Source organism: Anopheles ziemanni, chromosome 3 (assembly GCF_943734765.1).
Source record: "Anopheles ziemanni chromosome 3, idAnoZiCoDA_A2_x.2, whole genome shotgun sequence".
Taxonomy (NCBI): domain Eukaryota; kingdom Metazoa; phylum Arthropoda; class Insecta; order Diptera; family Culicidae; genus Anopheles; species Anopheles ziemanni.
In genome coordinates, this window is record NC_080706.1 from 19,573,699 (window position 1) to 19,598,912 (window position 25,214).

At 45.5% G+C, this 25,214-nt stretch overlaps 1 protein-coding gene across 1 annotated transcript; it reads right to left on the reverse strand.

Annotated features, from left to right (window-relative positions):
- LOC131287030 (putative uncharacterized protein DDB_G0277255) lies at nt 1-22,655 on the reverse strand. Its single transcript, XM_058316044.1, has 11 exons — nt 22,562-22,655; nt 15,952-16,058; nt 15,701-15,817; nt 15,446-15,592; nt 2,995-3,058; nt 2,573-2,925; nt 2,425-2,510; nt 2,276-2,361; nt 1,265-1,366; nt 662-794; nt 1-109 (listed from the first exon to the last, which is right to left on the reverse strand). The coding sequence occupies exons 1-11, from the start codon at nt 22,653-22,655 to the stop codon at nt 1-3; spliced, it is 1,398 nt and encodes a 465-aa protein (XP_058172027.1).
- Nucleotides 22,656-25,214: the final 2,559 nt, after the last annotated feature.

Consider the following 25,214-nt stretch of genomic DNA (forward strand, 5'->3'; position numbering starts at 1 on the left):
TTAGGCGCCCTGCAGGATGTTCTCCTTGGCAACGCCGGCGCCCGCATTTGGTTGTAGCAAGTCCAGCGGCGGTTGGAGAATTAACGGCGACGTGATCACCTGTATTGGTCTGGGCCGAAAAGACAGGACACACAGTGTTATTAGTAAGCTCTTCCGGTCTATGGATAACAGGCGGCCCTCGAAAAAACAACATCGTAGGACAAAGAGCTCGCGCGAGAGTCTTCGAGGAGGGAAGGTTTTTACGCTTCGCCAAGCTAAGCGAACCAAAAAAAGGCATCGTACAGGAAAATCCCACATGACTCGATCGAAGCGGAAGCGATTTTTAATTTTCCATCCAGGATCTCGCATGCCCAAGCAAGCCCCCCGAGGCCCACCTCACTCCCATCCAAACCGATTTTCGAACGAATAATTAGCAAACGGCGATGGTCGGCGAACCAAACGGAAAATCGAGGAAGGAAAATTGAAAGCCGAACAATGGGCGTCGAGTTTGAAAGTTCTCCGCGCCAGCACAAAACTGGGCTCTGTTTTAAAATTAAAACAAAACGTAGATGAAAAAAAAAACTGCTAGTACTTGTAACAGGTGCAAAACTAAAAATATTTAAGCCAGATAGAAACAGCAAGAGGGTGAAGGGAGCGATGAACGAGAGGGTGGTACACTTACTCGCCGATGGGTTGGGCCGTCCGCGAACCGTGCAGGGCCTGGGCGGTGCGTGCACGTGCAATCAGAGTCATCACGGTGCGCTTGGTGGGGTTCATGGTCGACCGGGGTCCTCCCAGCAGGGGCCGCTTGCGTGCTGCGGCGAGCGTGGAAAAATGTGGGGGGGAGGGGAGAAAAAATGGTATGGCAAACATGAATGAATGAGAATTGAGAATACGCTTCCCACCGGGGGGAGGGCCCGGGGTTTCGGAAGGGGTGTGGGATGGGTTGGTTTATTCTTGTTTTTACACTTTCCGGAAAATTAAACGCTAGCCAGCATCCGCCAGCATCCATACCGCATCCGCACTTCTCCGCCATCTCCCGATACCCTCCCCATGTCGGTGAGTAATGTGAGTTGGAACTTTGCTTCTTTTATTCTGTGTCGTTTTGTTACTGTTTTTTTTACCACACGCCCAACCCCGCCAATGTACACTGAGATCGGTTGGGATTGGTTTTTCATTTTAGTTTTCCGGTTCCTGTTCCGGCACCCATCCATACTGCTCTGTAGTTACTTCTTCGCCTGTTTTGCGTCCCTTTCTGCGCAATGCGGCGGTGCAGTGAACTTACCTAAGCTTACCGCTTTCACGCCACGCAGCGCCGGATGCAGGAATGCATTGGCCGATTCGACGAACGCCAGTGTTTGCGCCTCTAGGTCGCTCGTAGGCAGGGCTGTGGTTTTAAAGTAAAGTGAACGAAATAAAAAAGTAAAAAAAAAGCACAAACTTCGTTAGAATATAGAGAAAGCTTGAAAGAGGAATAAATTGCAATTTAACGTCCGTGCTTTAAAGTGAGTTAAAAAGGTTGCTCTTTGCAGCTGACTACGCTTGCACCTAAAAGTTAATGAAACTAAACAGAGCGGAGCTTCCTTAAGACCACAATCCTGGGAGCAGTAGAAAGTTGTAGTTCAGAAGCTTATTTTTAATGAAACCCACAACCAGCACGACTGATAAAGCTAAAGGAAACTTTCTGGGGCGACACATTTAATTTGTTGAAAACTTGCTAGATACAAATTAAATTTGTTTGTCATTTGTTTATTTTAAAGAGAAAAATTAGAAAACGAACCGAAACTCAAAAAAATAAACGAGATGTTTCTCTATCAGTCTTCTTAAATCTTACATTTAAATCATCATCAAGTTTTAACAAATATTTTGATAACGTATTTTAGTGACAAGTGTTTGAAATAAAATTAGTGATTTAAATATACATTTTCAATTTCATTGTTGAAAGCAAGGAACTTTTCATACAGTCTATTTATCTATTATTCACCTATATCCGATCTCTTAGATAGTGTATGTACATTCCATTTCGATTATCTAATTCAGAAATCCTCCCTAGTTCTAGCTCTAAACAGAACACTGCTCGTAAAGTTCAAACGAGACAGGATGAATTGGCAAACAACATCATAATTTATGTTGATTGTTCATCTTGATCAAACACAAACAAAATCCCAACCCTGCCGGAAGGTACATAATCACGGTTCCGGATCAACACCTGTTTTCCCGATAGACAATGGTCACTTCCGGATGGGCCCGTCCGGGGGGCGGGGAATTTATGTTCCGACGGCTGGGTGCTACTTACAGTTCACGAAATGATTCGCCGACGCCATGTTTACGTCCATCGGCTGCAGGAGGCTGCTCATGTCCGTATCGCCCGTCAGGAACTGGCTCTGGGATTGATGGTGTTGCTGCTGCGGTTGTTGTTGTTGCTGCTGGTGTTGCTGTTGTTGCTGTTGTTGTTGCTGCTGCTGTTGCTGTTGCTGTTGTTGTTGTTGCTGTTGCTGTTGTTGTTGATGGTGCTGGTGATGGTGATGGTGCTAGAACGATACCGAGAGTCGTTATCAGTCACATTTAATTGCTATGTTTATCATTTGCTCACCGTTAGCGAGCTGGTCACATGCTGAAGCTCCGTGACGGAGGCGGTCGGTTGCGTGCCGTTGCTGAGTTCCGACCCGACGCCGATCGTCACTGATGGGTTGGTGCTTCCGGTGACGAGCCCCGAACCGCCGTTCGTGACGACGGCGTTGACCACACCGTTCAGACCACCGCCGCCAGCGCCATTGGCCAGCGTGGTGCCACCGTTGGTCGACATGGTTCCGTTGGCCGTGCTTCCGGTGCTGCCGGTGCTGCAACTGCTTCCGCTACTGCTGATGCTGAGACCGTTGGTGCCGAGCCCGTTGCCGCAGGCCCCGTTCAGACTCACGTCATGGGCCGCCGTCAGGTTGCTGGTCGCTGCGGAGTCGATGAATTTGGACGGAATTAAATTCGGTTGACATTTTCAGCCATCGCTCGCGTCCTTACCGTTCTGTGAGTTTAGTGCCTGCATTTCCCACATCTGCTCCTGTCGAATGTCGTCGTGATAGTCCTGAGGGGAAAAAGTTCAGGGAAAGGAAAAATATTCCACTTAAAGGATACCGTCATTTCAAAGCATCTTTAACGACCACACACGATTAGGTACGAGATGAAAACTATGCACATAAAACGTGATTGATTGAAAAACGAGACAAACAAAAGTAAAGTGAACAAGCACCGCCATTCTCGCTCTACCAACAACGCCATTTTGTTGTCATACGAGAGGGCCACTTGCTCGCGACTCGTTTTGCATAACATTACATTAAATCATGCTGCATCTGACATCGGGCTGCGGGGAAAAAAAAAACCACGCCTGATTTAAAACACGAACAAACACACAGACGGGAACACAATTTGTCTCATCAGGATTCATTTTTCACTGAAATATTATCAAATGCCGGGTGGACAGGACAAACTATTCCGACCCTTTCGCAGAAGTCCTTAAACGGCCCGATGCTCGTTGGGTTCAAATGGCGCGGGCGGTTCAAGTGCATCAGCATCACCGAGCCCGAGTGAATGCAGCAGCGGAAGCGATGATACATTTTTCCAATGCCTTTTCATCCTCCCGCCGTTCGGTGTGTTTGCCGTGCGACGACATGGAGGGAAGGGGTGCATAAAACATCACGCTCCCACGCGGCCATCCTTTCCCCGGTACCGGCACAGAAGAATAGCAAATCATCATGCAAATGACACAAAACCGTTCCGTCGAGGCGGAAGGGAAGGAGTGTGGTTAACGTTTGCGTGTTTTTTTTCTCTCTACTCCCATCTCTTTTTCTGCAACTCACCCTTTCGCTACCCTTTTCTAACTTTTTATCTGTCACTCACCCTCCCAACTCCGCCGGTTTGCTTCAGTGTTTTTCCACTCCGAGATGGTGCGAGGACTATTTGTTCCCCGGAGTGCACATACCATTACGATGGCATATTTCTATAAAATATGCAAATGAATTGTCCCCGGTTTTTGTGACTAGGTGAGCCAAGGGGCGTCTCGCCATCACGCAGCGAAGAAAGCCGCACCACGCCCGGTCTTTTGTAGCGTGCGCTTTCCACTGAAACACATTCGCAGCTGCACTGGCTGCATTATTTTTCCAGTCCCTTTCCGGGTGCATTTATCTTCGCGTGCACATGAAGCACAGCGTGATACACATCCAATTGTTACAAGTAGCCCACACACTCATCAACCGTCGTCACCGTCCTGGGTGGCGGTCCTTTGATGGAGGAACTGGGTACTTTAACGCTCTCTTACTCTTTCCGCCTGTGCACTCCGAGCACCTGGAATGGCTTCACTTTCACGTTGATGACGGTTGGAATGCGGCATGCATGGCTTCTACCACGAGAGCCGTTCGTGTGAATCTTTTCAAAACTAGCATTAATGATGTTTGATGAAATAAGATAAATTTACGCTCATCCTTTGTGCCGTAATGCTGCACCAATGCCACACCGCATCTTTTGTGACATAAAAGCTACCACATGAGGAACAAAAAATAATTTCACCCACAGAAACCTGAAGAAGATTTCATCAAAAAGAGATGGAAGCTAACGAACAGATGAATGTAGCCGCAGTGGCAACAAACGAAATGTAAACATTTGGAGAAACGAGCACTTTGTTGGGAATTCCATTATTTGCTGAGTTTTCCGTAATACCAGGAAGGAAGAGGCGTATTCAGCTATTGTAACAAAGGAAGCGGAGTTGATATGAAAAAAGAAAAGTTTGATTATTATCCCTGAATTCAAACCACCTTATTGGATTCTTCCATTCACCATACCATCGCAATTGGTAAGACAGATAATATCATAACATCCTTACATCACTTTTATTATTATTTTTCACGTTACTTTCCGCACGTTTTCAAGCCTTTTCTTGAAGTGTAAGCCAATGACAATATGAAGCTTTTCATAATGCAGATTTTGATATCGTTACTATTGAGATGGGATCTGTTGTTGTGTGCACAACAATGCCAACAGAAACGATATCATTCTGTGAAAGACGAACAATGCATCTTCCTTCTGAAGAATTATTTATATTCCATTGAGGAATAAAATCACCTTGTGACTTTTAAAAATTCACACAATTAGAATTAAAACATACCTATTTCAAAGAGAAGGCAGGAGAAAAATCAAGCAAAATAAAGAAAAACCAGCTTCCCGCACGGGTCACCCAGTTCGCATAAGCTATACGAAGCGTTTTGGGAACCCTTTCGTTATCATAAATGGATTAAAATGTTGACAATTTAAACTATCCATCCCCTTCGGCTTAAGGGGTGAGAAATTATCCGCGTTTCCCGAGCATCCGCACCGTTTCTTCGGAAAGTGCAGAAAGCTTTTCCCCCCTTGTGTCGGCTGCAACTTCGGTGTCAATGATGCCGTAAGGGCAACCCGGTTTCCCAACGGACCTAAGAAGCTTGAGAAAACTAGAAAAGTGATTTCGCAATCCGCTCGCCGGCGCATAATCCGATTAGTTTCCGGCAGGGACATTGAAGACCGCCAAATTGAAAGGCAAGTGGGCGGAAAACGTGATCACTGCAGCGATGGAGAAGATGCTGCACCGATACGGCCGAGGAGAATGCATTCCGTCGGAATGGGCTTAGGCAAGTGGCTCTTAAACGACGTTGGCGAGAACTTTGTGCTCGTGGGGATTTTTTGTTTTCATCTCTTATTAGCGTTGTTGCTGATAGTTTGACAAAGTATGACTTTTGTACCATTTCCTGGTGTCGGTGGAAAACTTAAAGCGACAGAGAATAGAAGTTTTACAAGCAACAGAGCGACAGAGAATAGAACTTTTACAAGCAATTCATGTCTGGTGTTTGCTTTTAAATTGCTTCAAGGATCTAATGAAATCAATGTCACGATTAACCTAAGCAAATCGAGCAAATATTTTCCGGAATGACCGGTAAATTGATCCTTATCAGAATGCTTTATCTATAAAGAATTGATTTTCCATTCAGAACTTGTGGTTCTATTTCCCGAACAACTGAACTTTTTCTTTTTCGATTCAAATAGCAATCAAACAGCGTGAAAGAAAATTATCGCGGACGCTCAAAATCAAAAACATAGAAGTTCGAAATTGTAAATCCGAATGAAGTAGCATCAAAAACAGCAATCTACAGAGACATAAAGGCCATTCGTAAAAGCAGCACTTGTTGGAAATTGCCGAAACCTATCGTACATCTCCTGACCTGGTATGTGAAGGCCGTTTGGCATAAAAGAGGAAGCTCTATTCGCTGGTTCGGAATAAAAACCCGGATTGATAACGACGTGTAAATGATTATTGCAGCTGATTATGGTAATGCCTTCGGTGGTAATGGAGCATTAAAGCCCCATTGAAAAGATATATTACAGGGCTTCTCGTTTCGACACTTTTTCCCTGTCTAAGCCCAGTTGAATAGATTAAAGCTCGGTGAGCGCAAGAAGTGAAAAAGTACGAGCTCGTCGGAGCAAACATCAAACGTAGAAGATGTTTGAAAAGAGGTTTTTAAACTCTTGTATAAAACAGTTATAGGTAAAACGGTAAAGTAAAATGGTATACACACATTAATAAATGTACAATGCAGCAGTTAAAAATGAAGCGAGTTCTGTTTTGGTAACAAATTGCAATAACAGAATGTAATAAATTAAAACGCCAGCTCCAGCCGATGCACTTTTCCTCGGAGTGAATATTTTCAAACATTTTCTAGCATTGAAGGAACTTTTATTTGACATCAAACGAATTCTATTGCCTAGAAGGGAAACTTTTCACCAATAGAAAGCTTACCAAATCAAACTAACCATTTCAGCGTCCTAAAAGATGTTTAATTAACGTTCCGGCACGAGGCGGACACGGTCGGCCGATCCGTTTCGGTGACTTACAACCGCCGTTCGGTGGAAGACCGCCTTCTCGGAAGGATTACCGAAACTTGCGAAAGTGACACAACTTCTGCCCGGCACGAGCCCCAAAGTACACGAGCCTCCACTTTGCTGCTCCATTAAGGCGAGTAATTGCGTTGTATCGCGCGTCAAGTGGCCCTCGCCGGGTCCTCATTTTGGGCAGGATTCGCAGCGGGGCTTCCACGAGTACTCGCGCATCCAATTTGGGACGGAGGCGAAAGTGACTGTACTGACACTGAGTCATATCCTCTCGAGACTGTGGCCGCATAAATTCCCGCCCGGATGCAAATTGACGGTACGTCCGGGGAAGGGTGTGGGTAGGGAGAAGCATAAATTTTCCCGTGCTCCCTGCTCGTTGGAGTTTGTGATGACATTGTCCCACGGTTTGACATACTTTACAACGTGCTCAGTAATAGTTCTGTAGCAGAGAGTGTGGGATGTTTTGGGTATATTAAATTTTATGATTTTTTAAATCACAGTTTTCATGTTATAACTGTCTTATGCTGCATTCATGTAACATTGTGTTTGACGCAACACAGAAGAGTCATACATTTGAAGTTGGAAAATTAACTGATATCTTGATGAAAGGTCAAAGATAACGACTGTAAACCGATGACCGAGGAAACACTCTCAAAAACATAAAATTCTGACTCTTAAATAAAAACATTAAATTTTTTAAACGCTACATACCTCAAGTGCCTTACTTTATAGTCAAATACCAAATATTATGGTACTAACTTATACTGAAACACGTTGTAATCTAAAAGATAGTTGAATGTTTCCATGTTTAAAGCGGAGATACACGTACTTTGACCCATCTTGGACAAATCTGGCACAAATAACGTTACGTGAAGTGAAAAAAAACGGCCCATCTTGATCCGGAGAGTAAACTGTCTTACGGCTAACGGTCACGAACGAATCGTGGCAAGAGGAAGTCCTTCAATCACACCAGCACCGGGACCACCATTCCGAGCGCTGGAGAAAATCTTCCCCGACAGCAACAACTTGAAGCATTTCGGCACGTTCGCACATTCGACTGTCACGTGGCCAAGGCGAAGCCGACTGCCATAGTTTTCCTCGAGCTTGTGCAGAGCGTTTCCGCCCGAGGTTCATCAGTTGGAGGCGCGTGTTCCTCAAGGGCACACTCGTGGCTCCGTGCCGTTTTTTTCCGTCCATCCCGTATCCCTTGCGCTCGAGAGCGGGAAGAAATATTTCACCTCATTTGCTTTGCCCATTCCGTTCGAAAGCACAGGTCCTCGGCCAGGGGCCGGGTGGGGGGTGGGGAGCTAGAGAAAATCGCTTTCGTGGTTGGGTTCGTGCCGAGTGGCAAACTGTTTGCCCAATCGGTGAACCAATCGAATGATTTCTTCCCTTCCAACGGGCCCGCCATCTGCTGACACTCCGTCGAGCCGGCTTCGACCGGAGTTGCTCAATCCGGAAGCCGGCGCTTCTTACGCTGCGGTTGATCCGATGGAAAATGGAAAAAGCGACTGCGGGGCGATGGAAACGTCGGGCGTGCCGGGCTCGCAGCGCACAGGATAAGAATATCTAAAATTTAAATCTTCTCTACTATTTGCGTTTCCTCGAACGGGCACGAATAACAATCTACTGGCGCTGAGCTCTCAACGGGCAGGAGTGTGGGTCGGCGGGAAGATATTGAGCAGAAAAAGACCCGGCACACGACCCGACTCGTTAAACTTTAAAGCGAAGGAAAATGTGGGCGTCAGCGTCGCAGTTCAATGATGGAAAAGCAGAATGAAAAGCAAATAACGATGCCCCCGGGGATGCGGTGAAGATAAAATGTATGTTAATCCAATATTTACATGTCGAAATATTTACTCATTTCAGTGTACATTAGTATGCAATTAAAGCGGCTGGGAAGCCTCATTTAGGAATGAGCACGAGCTGGATCAATCTCATCTGTTTGTTGATGTTGAGTAGATGAAATTGAGAATTTATTCGTGTGAAAGAGAATTTGTGGGTGGAAGAAATGATTTAGTTATAAGAATCGCTTTAGGCTAAGTTCTATGTGACTTTTTTAAAAGTATCTTTACATGTTTATTTTCACATTCACTCAAAAACGTTGTTTAACTCTCGTGAAGCAGAAGGAAGATAAAATGTCACCCAATTAACTTTATTTACGTTCACTTCAAAGTGAAAATATCGCTTTCGGTTTTAATTGGGAAAAAGCAGAACCAATGTCTAAGACAATGTTTGCGAAACCTCGCCATCCACCTACACGAACCAGCACGAAAGTTGGGCGAAAAACGATTTTTCTGTTTCGCTCAGCGTCCATTCATCATCGCTCCGCCGGTAGCATTTTAATGCCACCCCAGGGCACTTAACTTCGATTTAGTCATAATCGCGGGCACGACAGTGGGCCGATGAAAAATGACATCTTTTGGGTGCGCCGCGTTCGTGCCTTGCCCGTCCGGGAGAGATGAAAGCTTTCGGTGGAAGATAAGATTCATCGGCGATCTGGTGCGCGTTCCTCGCAAAACACTCAACTCCGCGCTGGTGCAAAACAAAGCTAAGATGATAAGCGATAAAGAACGGTGGCTGTGTGATGGTGAGAGTAGCTCCGACCACCCCGATTAGTCGCCTTTCAACTTTCTGCCACCGCCCGCAGCCATCCACGCCGTCGACCCGGTCGGGGAAGCCATTTATCAAACCACCTGAACCGTTTTATTAGCGGTAGCAACATGCATCCATCACGCTCAACAAAAACTTCCCCCCCCTCGCCAGGGTGAGGAGGAGAGGAGGGGGGGGTGTACTGTGTCCATAGTGTGGACGAATGCTGGCCTCCCTGGGGGACGGGCTTGGGGAGAAGAAATTGTTAACTCTCAGTTGGCGCTCAGCTTTATGACTTGCTCTTTTGACCGTGCCCGGAGTTCGTCGGATCGGGCTCAACTCTGACATACCCTCGTTACCGGACACTCCTCGTTGGTCCGTAAGTCGACGGGCAGTGTCCTCCCTGCTTGTTTGGTGAACCTTGTAAGGTTCTACCTGCTGATTCTCGTTCCGTTCCCTGATTTATTTCCCTTAGCCTTTGCTTAAGTTATTTAAACAAGTGTGGTGTGCGCCATACTATGTTAAGGATTAAAAATGGACAATTCTGAGGACCAGCGGAACCAGCTGGCGTTGGCATCTGCGTTCCAGGCTCACTATGTATGTTCATAGACCCAGCTGGTTATGTTTTCGCAGCCTTTTGATGAAGAATTTATGACCAAATTAATTCACTCCGTATCCTAATGGCAGAGATTCGCTAAGAACTTCGAGCGAAGTTCGTAGCCAACGTCGGACTTCCGAGATTATTGTGACTGGCATGAGTTATCGGATAGCTAATCTTGTTAATTGGGATTTATGTGACGTCACACTGGACATGAGCGGAGTGTTACTGGCAGGGCGTGGGCGATTGTTTAGCGCGGTTGAATGACCCGACAACGACGACGATGCACTGCACGTCAGTGATGAAGATTTATCGAACTCTCGGTAGCTTTGATTTAAGAGTTTGGAAGTTAAATTTGGAGCTTCATCCAGTACTCTTTAAAAACGTCCGTCGTAAAATTATCGTGTGTGGAAGAATAAACTAAAACTGAAACGAAACTTTCCACAGGGGATCGTTGTCCGATTCCAACGCCGACTTCACAACCCACTTGACAAACGAACGTGTCATCTACACGCCGTGCTCCGAAGCTGACGCGGTTTGTCTCGGAGAGTGGAACAAAAAGCGCCTCACAATAAAACATCTCCACAATGCTAGTGCCAGTTTTCCATTCCAACGAAAAACAAAACCAGCCCCTTTTTTCCAACGACCACACACTGACAAGCTTTTTCTTCCATTCCAACCCGGCGTCCGAGTGTCGTTGAAACGATTTGCCATTCCGAGGCGTGTCGTGAGGCGTAATTTATGAGGTGGAAATGTGATTTCACTAGCGCTTGGTTTCCCAGCCACCCTCGGTCCTTGATGTTGGTGCGAACGTCCGGTTGAGAAGTTTACTTTTTCACACTTTCACACCGGTTTTGATTTCCCAAAAGGATACATTCCGGCCCCCACCCGGCGTGAGTTGCATTAAAATGCATGGTTTTGCAGTGCGTTCGGTTCTGCCCCGAAACCGTAGGAACGTGTCATTTTGAGCGATAGCTTTTTTTAGTTTCAAATTGAAGGAACACTTCAAAGAAAACGTGCTGAACGTGTGTTGGAATGAACTTTTTTTTTTTGGGCACTTTTTTCTCCAAGCTACAAACATGGCCCCGAAACCGTTCACATTCCGAGCATCGATCGAACGAGGATGAAAGTTGTTTTGCCTCTCGATTCGTCAGCAAGCCAAGCGGTACGGTATTGCGGTGGATTGTTGTTCAATTTGAAAATTGCCCTACACCGCGTCACCGACGTCAACCATCGTGGTGGGACCTTCTCCTACCCCCACCACGCAGTCAATAAATCATTTCGGGCAATCTCGGGCGGTCTCGGGACGAAACCGTTCGCTTTGATTTCGTACGAGATTTTGACGACAAGTCAACACATTTGCTCGTTGCCTTTTTGCCGTCGGATGTAATTCTGTAACATCAAAGCATCGACGGTGGGGACACGTGTGTGGAGCGTTTTCCGTGGCGAGATTGTATTTGGTCCGGTGTATCCTTCAAGGACGATCTGGTCGGACGCTGTCAAACTTGGCCCCAAAGGCACCGTTTCGGAAACGTCAATCGGGCTAATTGATTTTGGCCACATTCACCTTTCGCAAAAGGTGTTTCTCGATGTGAGCTACGTCTCGTCCGTTTTCCCCAAACGGGTGAAAGGTACTTTCGGATTGGGGTTTTCTCGAAACAACGGCTCGTTGGCATTCGCTCGAAAGGCACCCGCGGGCCGCTAGTTTTGTGGAAGAATTAATTGAAAATGAACAACCGGGGCCGGAAATTTCCCTCTCGAAAGGTATGCGCCCACGGTGGTACCGCCTTCGACGTCACTGAGGTCGTTTATCGTTTTACCATTGGATTTAACGTTCTTGTTTACCGTGCCCGCTGACCCGGCCATAATCGTAAGGGCATGGCCCGGGAACCATTTAGCAGTTGTCATTAGGACGTATCATATCAAGCTTGAAAATTACATCCCAAAAGCTTCCTCCGATGGAACGGGGGGTTTCCACCCTCTCCCCAGGGAACGGGTTTGGGGCTAGTTTTGAAGGAACCTTTTGCGTCTTGCGGAATTCATTTCGATCGAGCACAAAAGCAGTCGCTCGCAAAACGAGCGATTCTTGGGTTGCCGTCAACGCAACTTCTGCCCTTTTGCGCAAAGCCTTTCGGTCGCCTTTTTGTTTGATGTGATTTAGATTCGGAGCCGGGGGGTCGTTGGGAGGCGTATTGGGGCCGCAAGGGGTTGGAATGTAATGTGCGTATTTGGCAATTTTGTTCTTTCGGCAAAACCCCCGCCCACCACCATTCGGAACAAACGGAATCTCATCACATTCCACGTGTAACCTTCAGGACTGGCTCCTTTCGAAAGGTCCTTCCTTTGGCGCTGTGACAAACAATCGCACATTCGAAGGACGAGACGAGACGGTTGAGAAGCGAATTTCCTACGGTACAATTTAAATGGATTCCTTAGAGTCGGATGCTGCGTGTCGGTTGGATAATCGAGAGTTTTCAGAAAGAGAAGAAAACACGAACTCCTCGACGTGGGGAAACTTTGCCGGCGACGGGGAGCTATTTTTCGATACGGATTCGCCAACGCAGCGTTGGCCCAATTTCGTGCTCTCCCTTTTCCTAATTGAAGGTTCCATGTTCTAACCGGCGAGGAGTGTTTGTGGGAAAAGGGAAAAGCACCCGTCGTCCCCGTATCGGTCCCTCCCTTTCGAACGAATGCCGTGTTCGGAATTGATTGTAATCGAAATTTCGACCGGGGACTGATTCCGGCGAGTGGAGCAAATTTGTGCTGTAACATTGATTTTAATGACCAACGACCCGATGCTCGGGGATTTGGAAACATTTTTCAGCCATTAGTAAATGTGTTTGTCGGGAGCTGAAGGATGCGACCGGCAGTGAGTCTATTCTCATCGGCACCAGGAGCAAGCATTACCTGAAGATCCATTGAAGTGCGTTTTACGTGCATTATTTTTCTTCCCCGAAGCCGTCGTTGTTCGGCGGAGCGTTTGTAACACGTTGTCATCCTCAATGGAAGGTAAGATGCTGTCGTTTTGTGTCTCCCATTAGTACAGTGAGGCTCTAAGTAAAGGTCCCGCGATGATTCAGCATGGCACACAAAGCCAATGGATACATGCAGTTGGGATAACGCCATTTAAAAAGGTTCGTTTGCGCCATTGTATAAATGTTACCTGTTCTACACTTTCTTCTAACATCCGAATGTTTTGCCTTGGCGCTCCAAATTCATGCGATCCAAGCTCAGACTTTTTATCAGTGGTAAAACCGTTTTACTTCCGCTTCATGCTTTCCACAGCCCGTAAGAGTACTTGCCGACAAAGATAATCGTTGGGATCTTCTCTGCCGGCTTCAGGAAGGTAATCTCGAGAAAATGGTAACACTTGCCCCCAACATTAACCAATTCCATTTTACTAATGGCGGTAATTATTTGACCATTTATCTTCGGGTCACTTGAATATTTCGAGACTCAGTTTGGTCGAAGTTGGTTTCAAATTTGTTTTAGAAATGGATTGATATTCAATGTAACTTAATTGTTAATAGATTCCAGTGTTGTTTCTGATATTCTATTAAGGTTGGACTTGTTGAAACATGATTACACTATAATGAAAAGATCAGATAACAATAATTCAACAACACTGAGCGAAAACTACTGATTATTTCGTGAAAAAGGAAATCTTATCTAATTGGATCCTTAATGCTCCAACATTTCAAGTTACTACTCCCAAACCTTGGCCAAAAGATTTACACGGGACTGGGCTGCATGATTTCACTTGCAACCATGTTTCACAGATTTTATGTGCGTTACATCTGCGTTTGCTCGACTTTGGAAATAAATGTCCTTAATTTCGACTCAAACAGCACTTAGGGGAATTATGTACTTCCGTTCGCAAACTGCAGAGGTGTCATTTATTAATTAATTTATGTGCACAATCTTTCCGCTTGCAATCGCACCGCGGTGCGCGATTCGTTCGAAAGAAGGGCGGAAGAACGAACGAAGCGGGAGCAGAAGAAAATGGTCGTAAAAAGATTCGCTAAACGTTGGAAAATGCGATGAGGAGCAGAAGGTTCAGCATTTTTGTGGGTAGAATTTAATAGCGTACAACTAACCGTGGCGTATCCTTTGAAAGAGTGCAAATAAAAATTCCATAAATAAAATAAATGATTAAAAAACTTTCTTAAGTCGTTTCGATTTATATCCTTCCAAAAAAAAACTAGAGTGCAGCCATTGTATGGCAGGTGAAATAATCATGGGTACAAACAAAAACCCAACTTCGATTCTGACCGATGAACGATATTGATAAAGTTATTTAATTCTACATTCGAAAAAGCCGAGAATCTCTACTCTTCTGCTAGGAGTTGCCTCTAGAGAAAGATAGAAGCAGTTCGCTCGTTTCAAAACCAGTTCGAGAAAACTATAACAGGATTCTAGGAAACGTCCCGTTGTAGCCAGATAAGAATTGTTTCCGTTCATCACAAGTTCAAGGATGTTTGTACAGCTGTACGACTTTTTAAGTCCTTCCCAACCTGAACCTGGCAGAAGGGATTGTTCATTAAAAAATGGCGATCAACAAACTTCAAGGGACCGGGATGGATGAGAGCACAGGGCAGGTCGAGGTTTGCTGGAAAACGTGACATGAAACAACAACCGGAAATGGTGAGTTTTACCGTACATCCTTGTTACGGTTGTTTTTGTGGTCGTTTCCCTTGTCCCTGGTTGTCTAGCAGAAACCACTTAAACTTGAGCTGAAACTATCGCCGTCTCCATCGCCCTCCCGGCGTGCTACCGAAGTGCTTGGGAGTTTGATGTAATAATGCTGTTATCATTGGATTTCCCTTCTCTCGGGCAAGCCTGATACTTTGCTCCGGACGTTTACTAAACAAGACCCGGCCGGAGCAAGGCACCGGGTTCACTTATTGCCTCGCCATGCTCGTCTATCAGTGCAAGTGCACTTAGTCGCAACGGGCTACGGAAACATGATGCGAACATGACTGCGAAGACACGCGTCTCAAAGTCCATCACGCCGGGCTAATCCCACCGACCAATGTGTTACGCCTGGGACCGAACTTGAACCTAGCTTTAAGGGTTAAGTGTGCTTTTAAAGCATTATTGGCCTGTGCTCTACCGTAGAATCGTGCTTGTGCTAGCCTTTTCTTAGAATCGACAAGATCGGACCGGGCGAGTTGAGGCTCGTACGCCAAAGTACTTCATAAAAGCGCCCCGAGAACCACGGTGGCATAATAAGCCATTCTACATCGCGTTGGACTCATGCTTCGCGGGGGAAGCGGCGAGCGGGTGGGACTCACGGTGGAAAACGCGTAAAAGTTACACTCCCGAGGGCCCCTCGGAACGGGATGCCGGGTTGGTCGTTTTCGCACTTACCGGAACCAGAAACCGGCGCACTTCCGCCAGGGCGTAGGCGATGCGGGCGTGTGCTTCGGCCGGCGCGGTGTAGGTCGAGATTTCCACGTGCAGGTCCTCGGACAGATGCGCATAGCGGGGGTCTCCGCTGAGTCGTAGCTCCTCTTCCTGCCCAACAACAACAACAACAACGGAAGCGAAGAAGACGATGTTAATAATCGATACAGTAATGCTCGGGTTGGTTTGCTGCGGCTCTGCGTGTGGTCGGCGACTTACCTTCTTGCGGTCCCGCATCGAACCCTTGCCCAGGACGGCCATTTTGCACATCGTTTCTTCCTGCAGCCGCTTTAGTGAGTTTCCCTTGGGACCGAGCAGTTTGCCGACGAAGTTGAACTGTGACAATTGAATGGGAGGAGAAGAAAAGGGAAAGGCCATTACAAATGTCTGCGGTGACACTGTAACTCCCAAACGCCCACATTACTTTAAAGATTGTAAAAAAACTTTTATTCACATTGTTTCTTACTGACCTTTGGATGATCTCTCACGGGAACCTGCACTCGGACGGCAATTTTGATTGGCCTATCGCGCGTTATGTCCAGCATTTTCTTCTTCTCGTGCACTACTGTGGGTGAACCTGCGGAAGGTAAACGAGTTAAAATGTAATAAAAATGCCAAATCGCTTTAAATTCGAGCTTTCTTTTCCGTTTCCCAATTTGCAATTCATTATGGTCAATTGCAAACAAACAAAAGCCAATGGATGGTCATTTAATTTATTTGCCTTGCGAATTCCATTAGGTTTGGCTCCCGCGGAGGCAATAATGCGATCGATTTTGCTACCAAACAATGGCGTTTTCGACCTTCCCCGATCGCTTTTTACATCCCCCCCCCCTCCCCTCCCCTTTGACCCACGTTCATGCTTCATTAGGCAGCGCTTTCGTGCGCCGCAAGTCGTTATCCTTTTACGTGCTCGGGCCACCGAACCTCGAACCTGCGGCTGGCGAAAACCCGCCCCTAATGGATGCAGGATAATTTTCACATCCTTTCTGATTAGAATATCCCATTTTTGCACTGACCGGAAAACGGGGAAAGGGCAGCCTGAACGAGCGGAGTGGAAACGAAAGAAGCGAACAAAAAAATTACCAAAAATAAGGGCCTGCTTTGCGCGGTGAAAACTCACCGCACACTGCCACTGATTGATATTCATCACTTCACTTTCCTGGTGGAGTAAAGCTTGGACCGGGGGATGAATGTATTTTTTATTCCACCAAATCCCGCCCCTCTTCACCGCTGCAGGGAGCTACCTCATATCCTCTCATTACATCGCTAAGCCGCTCCGTAACGAGCGGCATGAAAAATAGTCATCGTTAATTTACGTAACGTGGATGGAAAATAAATGCACAAAAGACGTAAGAGAAAGGCAATGGCTCGGCCGTGACTGAAGGATGGAAACGAAAAAAAAAAACAAATCACCGAATGGTTCATCATTTCGGCGCGGTTTATTTCGAATGTGCAATGGATGGTTGGTTTCGTTTCCGGTCCGCTGCCGTGTAGCAAGCAAGAAAAACTGTATCAATAAATTCAAATAACATCCTTCAAGCCGGTCGCGCTTCATCAACGACCATGCGTCTCCATGTTGTACCGGGGAAGAAAAAAAAAACCACACAGGATGATGTTGTTTTCGCCTGCCATTTTTCCAACCAACATTTCACAAAGATATTTCCACCGAATGCTCGTGCCGTGTAACGTGTGCCGTCAGAGTTGCTTTCCCGGGGCTCAGCTAGTCCCCTTGCGACGCACGACTCGGCAAAAACTCCAACGTAGGGATGCCAATGTCAGATTGCTTGAAGTATGTTTATAGATTTGCATTTTTCACGAACACCGACAGCGCGCGGGACAACTGAGGCACGAGATTTAAATCTCGTTTTTACCTTTACGAACCGACACGTCACGCAAGGATCATCGGTAAATTTATATATGGTTCAAATTCATCTTTCGTAATACCGTTCCTCCACTCGGCGCACACCGTGGGAACCAGCAACGGTTTGGTGGGACAGATATGTACCCGACAGGTACGTACTGTCTGCTTCTGACAGCTGCTTGTGATAAGCGAGTGCGGGGGATTTGGTTTTTTTCTGTTTTCGTTTTTCCGAGCGACGAACGGTTGCAACGCACGGGTTTATCTTTTCCGTTTTGTGGCAAGCGAGGAGAGTACAACAAACTGCAAGATGGCGCGTGTGTGTGTGTGGGTGTTGTCTACTGTCTTCTTACTTGTCAGTGAAGTCGGACGACTGAAGAGCATCAAGAAGTGATTTTTTATGCGCCTTCCTCTCTAGAAGGTCTTCCGCATCCCAATGTTATTTCGCCAGTGGAAAAAAGGGAACTCCAAAGGGCGGCAGGCGGATAGGTTAAATCTGAGCTGCGGAAAGCAGAGCGAGCAGTCTTTACGATGGCAAGGTGTGCGAATTCCCGGGTGGTATTAGGCACGCTCCGTGCATACCTGCTCGCCGTGGCACTCGCCGTTGTTCGAGCGTCGGAGGAAAATTCGTGCGCTGGAATATCGATTCCCGACCGAGATGATGCGATACGGCATGGTACAAGTGGCTCACCGTGGTGGCGAAATAAGAAAACGAAAGGTCTAACCACAACAGCACTAGCACCGTCTTCCATTTTCCGTTGACGGAATTTACGAGCAGCTTTTGGTGCGGCAACTTTTGGCGTTTGTCTTTATCAACCGGTCGCCCACCTGGCAGCGATGGAATTGTTCACGTGCGCGTTCCGTGCTGACAGGGACCTCTCCTCGAACGCCCATCGAATATTTATGCAACGGGCGAAATCGTGACGACATGTGCGTGCCCACGCGTGAGTGTGATTGTGTAGCCAGCCAGACACATCTGTCCGCGCCACCTGCCATTAGGACGTGCCACTTTTCGCGTTTTTTTCGCAACTACAAACAACATCTGCCAGAGGGGGAGTCGGTAAACGGAATCAATCGAAGGACTTCTTACGGGCCAAATTCGGCCCGACGGCGCCATAAATAAAGCGGATGATGGAAAAGGCCTTTTTTATGGGATGTAGAACGGCATGCAAATTCAAACGATAGCATTCTTCAACGTCATCCACAAGTGGATGAGTGATAAAGCGATCTGCTCTGTGCGCTATCGTGTTTCAGTCAATTCAATCAACGTTGTAGCCTCACGTTTTACGCAACAACCTCTGACGTTCTGTAAAATTTAACCGAAAGAGAAAACGCCTAAATTACGTGATGGTGAGGGGAAAAATATGGCGTTCTAAAATAGATCAAGCCACAGCCATTTGGATTTAGCAAAACAAAAACGGGAAGGAAAAACAACTACTCCAACCTTCGGATAAATCATCCAAAAGGAGTTACATCATCCCGGCATCATGTTTCCATGGCAATAATTCTACGCTGGCTCATACTCGGTGATGCATTAATGGAGAAAAATTCAATTTCCGGCTTTAGATGTATGGGTACGAAAGAGTTCGTCATATTGAGAACTATGGATTTGTGTATTTTATTGACATTCCGTAGTAAATCTAAAAGAGCGTTTTGGGTTCGTTTTAAAACCGTTACGCAAAAACTCTGATTTAAAAAAAGGTTGTGTAAAGTAACGTATGATAGTTTATAAAACGAATGTAGCGCATTTGAAATTTTAGATATCAATTAAGTTTTAAGCCGCAAGCTTTTTTTCATAATCTTTTTATTGTATTATTAAAATCTAACGAAATAACATTTGCGACAGTAAGCTAATCAAAGATTAAATTTAAGTAATTAAACTGTAGTTTAAACCATTTTAATTTAAAAACACTGTCTAGCTTGTATCGAAAATTTGCGCAGACCGTATCGCGTAGAATTTTCACTACAAAACCTAATCCGAAGGAAATTCACCGGGATCGATGTGGTTCGTATTGGAGATGAGCTAAGCAAACGGACCGATCAAATCGAATGCGGATGAAAATCCATCCACAGCTGGAAAAATACGTCCCAATTCGGAAGCCCACGGGCAAAAATCCAGTTTTTCCCGCATTGACCGTGTGGAAAAATATAGAAAGTCAGAATCTTTGTCCATTGAAAAAGAACGGACCGGGGGGAAATCTTATGAGAACAAAAAAAACTACAAAGAAACAAATGGTTTCCCCATACATTTGACATGCGGATGGCCAGGAAAAAATGGACATGGACAACGTACTCCTCTCTTTTTTAGATGGTTGGTTTGTTTTTTCATTCCATCGGGATCGGTTTGTATCGTTTAGCAGAGTTTTGTTTTCATTTCTTCCGGCTGTGTAAGCGGTACGAGATTTTCCTTCCATTGCATTTTCTATTTTTCGAAAACAAACGTATCCGGCTCGGTATGAGGGAAATGTTTTTGATCGACTGAATAAATTTGGTTTAAAATCAGCATCCACAGGCCGTTTTTGCTAGTATCCATCGTAGGTTGAAACGCTCGCGGCGTGTTCGTTTTTCGGATGGATTGATTTAACGAGATTTTCCTCCGAACGGCGAATGTGATATGGATTCGGTGTATTACTGAATAAAAAATGCAGCCAGAAGCCATTTGGCATTTATTCTCTGGTAAAAAGCTACAATCCGAGAAAACAAAATTATGAAAATGCTTGTTATAAACGTATTGTCCACATTTAGTTTATTCTGGTTGCCAGCAGTTTAATAAACTGAACATCCCTTTAAAGATCACGGAAATCAATAAAGTTTACACGTATCAATTTGCCCCGTCTCACAGGCGTCCTTCGGGCTGGGATCATTTTTCATGCCCTCCGGAAGGGTTCGTACTTCATCCCGAGTGGAATGGATTCCATCGTGTCGGGCGATGGCTTGATCCCAGAACCGGAAGGCCCTCCCCCCGCAGGAAGCCGTATGTTTGGATATGCTGGTGCCAGAGGCCGGATGTTCTCGAGAGCGCCTTTTTGCAATCGCCCTTGCGGGGTCCGGGATTGGGTTAGACCAGGCCGGATATTTGACTGAAGAAGTAAAAGGTTCCGACACGACTATGAGCGGAGCATCACCCGAAGAATCCTGTTATTGGATTAATCAAGGATGGTTATCTGCCGTCGTTGGGCGAACCCACGAAACGGCTAGAAAACTGTACAAGGCATGCCACCTTTTTCCCTTTTGTAGAGCAAAACTTTACAGCCGTCTAGTGAATCTCCAACGCTGAAACAGCTTCGTGTAGGTATGCGTGTACATTCCTTCCATTAAATCCAGCCCCCGCCGCCCTTTTCCTGACGATGTCCCCGAGGTGGTCGCTTCCTGAACGCACACTTCGCCAAAAAGCCCGGGCACGTTTATTTTTACTTCCATCTCGATGATCCGCTTTCGCAAAACAACTTCCGGAGTGAACTTGTCGGCCATAAAAATACTTCTTTTATTGGCTTCAAATTGATCCCAAAACGAGGGTCCGCTCGGGCTCGGCGTCATGGGAGCGCCACTTTCAGAGTGCCGATTCCTTTCCGTCGTCCGGAAGCTGCCATTTCGGCCCGCTCGTGGTGGTACTTTCGTGAGGTGCCGAAGAAAAATCGGACCATTCTGGCGCGTTTTACGATTACACGAGCGATGATGGACTCGATTGGAATAATTCATCTTCCCGAGCGCGCCATAAACCGTCGTCTTTATTATGCGGCGCAGCGATAAGTTTTATTAGATGATCCAAAATATTGATCGGATTGTGTAATTACATGTCGTTCCCGAAAGGTTTATCACCTTTTCTCCAGCCGACGCTAAACACGCAGACTAGGAGATGCAAATACATACACCGGCCGCTCGACGGGAACATACACACCCATACACTACTTGCCATGCTCAATTATCATCGTATCAGCATAAAATTGCGATCGGAATTGATTTTCGTTCCAAACGCGCGGACACAGGCTGTCATGGCGATCTAGGGGAGCGACGTTTCTAAACCACCTGAGGATAGAGCGGCTCGGCAGTGCAGCCGAATGATGATATAATGATAATTATCTTAGTACAAGGTCTGGTGGACCCTGCGCCGGAAAGGCGCCGCAAGAGGAAGGGAAACCAATCGCAGGACGTTGCTAATTCCATTACCCGAAGGGCAGTGATATAATTGAGCTGTCCGAAGCTGTGGTTATCCACCATGTTCTATGCGGGCTGACACAAACGCCTCGGTCGGGCGGAGGTGTTGGATGTCGGGTTGCATAAAGTAGTCGTTTGCAGAGATAAGCTCGAATACTACGAAAGCTAACGCTAAATGGTATTAATTTCAAATTGTTAAAATTGTGGTATAACCTGAACACGACTGTAGCTCATTTTTCAAGACGTTTAGTACGTTTCCCCGAACATCAAGATTGTGGCAAAGATAGTTTTAAGTCATGAAACACCGGGTGCATACAAAGGAACGTCCCACACCACATGAATTTCTCGTAATTTGCAACTTCACGCTGGCAGAACGGAAGCACAACCAACTCGCACGGCACGTCGGACTCTCCTGAGATGCGCAGCTCCCGAGCAGGAAGACCAAATAAGTGCATGTATGCATGCATGCAAGGACTGCATCATCCAGGTGCATCACTTTGTCACCGGTACGCCCGGTGTGCACCCGGTGTGCGGAAAACGAATCGTTATAGTCGGCTCACCTTCCTTTCTCCATCACCAAAAGGGGTCGAAAAAGGCTCGGATGGTAAAGAACATACCTGCTGCGCCACACAGTCTCTGCTACATTTTGAATGAGCTCCAAATTGGAGTGTCGACTGCGCCGCCTTTGGGTGCATATGCATGTGCATTAACCTTTTGCCAACTCTGAGCGGGGTGGGGGAGGGGGCGACGGTGTTCATTAGGCTTCCTTACTAGCACTTTGGCACCCGAGCATTGTTCGGTGCACGGCATTGTCATGCCCGACCGGGTGCTTCTCGGTTTTGACGCGAGGGAAAAACGTTAAGAAGACAAATTTACTGCCTTTTACTCATTATCGCAATTTGCAAGTGTCGATTGTAGGCAGAATGTAGCGGGTTGCCGGAACCGCCTGCTTGGGGAGCGCGTTAGTTAAAAGCATACATCAAGCACACCCGGGCATGCCGACGTCACGGTGTACGAGCTTTTTGATGCCGAGGAAAACATTATTACTACAGATGTGGTGCACTCACCGGAACTGCTGCTGTTGCTGTTGCGGGACGACCGGTCATCGTGAAGTCCCATGCTGTTTTTCATCATGTTATCCATCGCGCTCGCTATTTCCATGCTAGGCTCAACACCTGTACACCATACACTACACTCGGACTACTTCACTCGCTCTGTTGCTTCGCAACACTTTTCGCACGGTTATTATTCTCGCACACTAATATCAGTTGTAGATTTGTTGAACAGATTCATTCACCTTTTTGAAATAAAAACTACTAACGCTAGAGATATACTTATTTAAAGGACAATAGAAAAATAAATTTGATAAAACAAAAGAAAATAATAGTACAAAAGAAAATTTTGCGATGATGTAGAGTTTGCTGCATATGCTGGTAAAATTGCTTTTACATTTAAATTATTATTACAACTATCCACCATAAAAATCCTACACAATTCAACAGTCCGATTCTCAAATGATTTATCCTTTTCTAATGAATTTCTTTTTTACACATCACCATAATTATCATTGGGGATTTCAAACTTGGCATAGAGTTTTTATTGATGTAATACAACCAATCTAACTGATTCAATGAAGGTACACCATCCTGCAAAGAAAGGAAAGAAAAGGTGTTATTAGTCAGGTATTATCTGTAGCTTAATACATGTATAAAAATATAAGAAATTTGTTTATCATATCAAGATTTTTATAATCACGACTTGTTAGTCCGTCACACATATCCGTATTAGTAAACACGCATTCTCATTACATGCCTAGCCTTTTCTTTAGCTAATGCGAAGCGGAATAGTTGCAAGAGAAATTCAAATAAAGTGTAAACCAACGTCCAGTGGTTCAATTGTTCCGGCGTCCGTTTGTCGTACGTTAATACGTTTGTTGGAAGCATTAAAAGTGAAATACCAGGGAGAAAAAAAGAGAACCCAAATAAAAAATGTCGCAACTTTTCACATAGAAAGTTAGCTCCTTTTATTGTACTGTGTACTAAGCTGTCAATGGCAGACCAGGCTATCATGCGTTGCAAGCAGCGTCAGCGTCAGAAGGTCACTCTCTTTGGCATCTAAATTTTCCACGTCCAACCCAGAACGCTTTGCACTGCGCTCCTTGTCCCGTTATTCCTCTCGCTAGGTGGAACGGTGGGGTCTGCAGAAAAGTTGTCCAACTATTCCACCTTCCTCGAGTTTGTTGCGACCGAGTCGCAGGCGGGGTGTGCTGGCCACGAGAAGTTGTACGCGTTTGGTCGACTCGCAGAGCTGGGTCGCAAATTATTCGAAAACCCCAAGCGGCAAAGTTATCGTTTTGCATTGGCACTGCTGATGATTCAATTTATCAATGAGGAAGCACAAACTTCATCAACTTTGTTATCAACTGTGCAGCAACGCAGCAACAGCAATAGTAGCTGCAACGGGACTTTCTGCTTGCGTACTGCAGCGGTGGTATGTGACAGAAGTAGTTAGTGCTAACTTTGCTGCCTTTTCCTATTTTGTGGTAATTCTCTGGTACAATGCAAGACCCGGTGTAAGCTTGTTGGAATGTACCAAATAAACAAATGAAACGATGGTGCAACTAATGTTTAGCGTAGAGTGGACCATTTCTTTATTTTAATGGTTTTTAAATTATTCTGTTACTATTTTAAAACTTTGAATTTACGTAATATTGCACACAATATATTTTTTATGACATAGAATACAGGCTGGCCCCGGTTTTCGTCACCAAACGGGACTTTGACAGCGACGAAAACCGAGGCTAGCGGACTACAATTCTTACGTTTATAATACCTACTCAAGACTTGACTGACACAAAACAAACGTTGGATGTGATCATTATTCTCGTCTGAATTTTTAGTGATTGATATGAAGGTGTTTTTGAAACTATAACAAAGTTTGTGTATTTAATCATCAAATCAATGGCTATCAACCGTTTTATATTCCGTTTAACTTCTTTGGTTTCCATGCCGTGTAGGTTTACAATAATACATTCAGTGCTTCAATTGGAAGATATTTTTGATTGAGCAAAGTAGTCTGAAGCAGAAAACCTGCACCACTTGTTTATGAGTCCATGTTTGGATCTTCTGTCATACAAAATGCATTGAATCATATGAGTAAAGAACAAAGCACGCTAACTTATAAACCAGCTTCGAACGATTTGTCAAAAGACGAAAACCGAGGCTGACGAAAACCGGGGCCAGCCTATATTCCAAATCTGCTAAATTTGACATTGTAAAAATGTCATTGAATGGTTGATGTACCGGTTATGCCGAAAGGCAATTCGATGAAAAACGCCAACGCAATATGTTCAAATCAGCTGGGGCAGGATTTCGCTACTTTGGACAGTCTCAATCGAGCGTTCAAATTTCGTTTATGTAGGTTAGGTCGTTTGATCCATTCGAACGCTCGCGGTAGCCTTAAAAACAGTTCCTGTAAATTGAGCACGCTTGCGTTTGATAAATTACATCCATTAATTCCATTCATTGCTCTCCGCATCGATCTATTCGCATCATATCCTACCATCATATTTAATGCGGGACAGAAAAGGTACAAAACCATCGCTTTAAGTTTCTTCTTTTTTTGCAGCTTTCATCTTCAGACCGTCATGGAGGCGCCCAGTTTCTCATATTTTGTTTCGTGAGCATTTTTTGCTCCCCTTCATTTCTTCTATTCATCTCT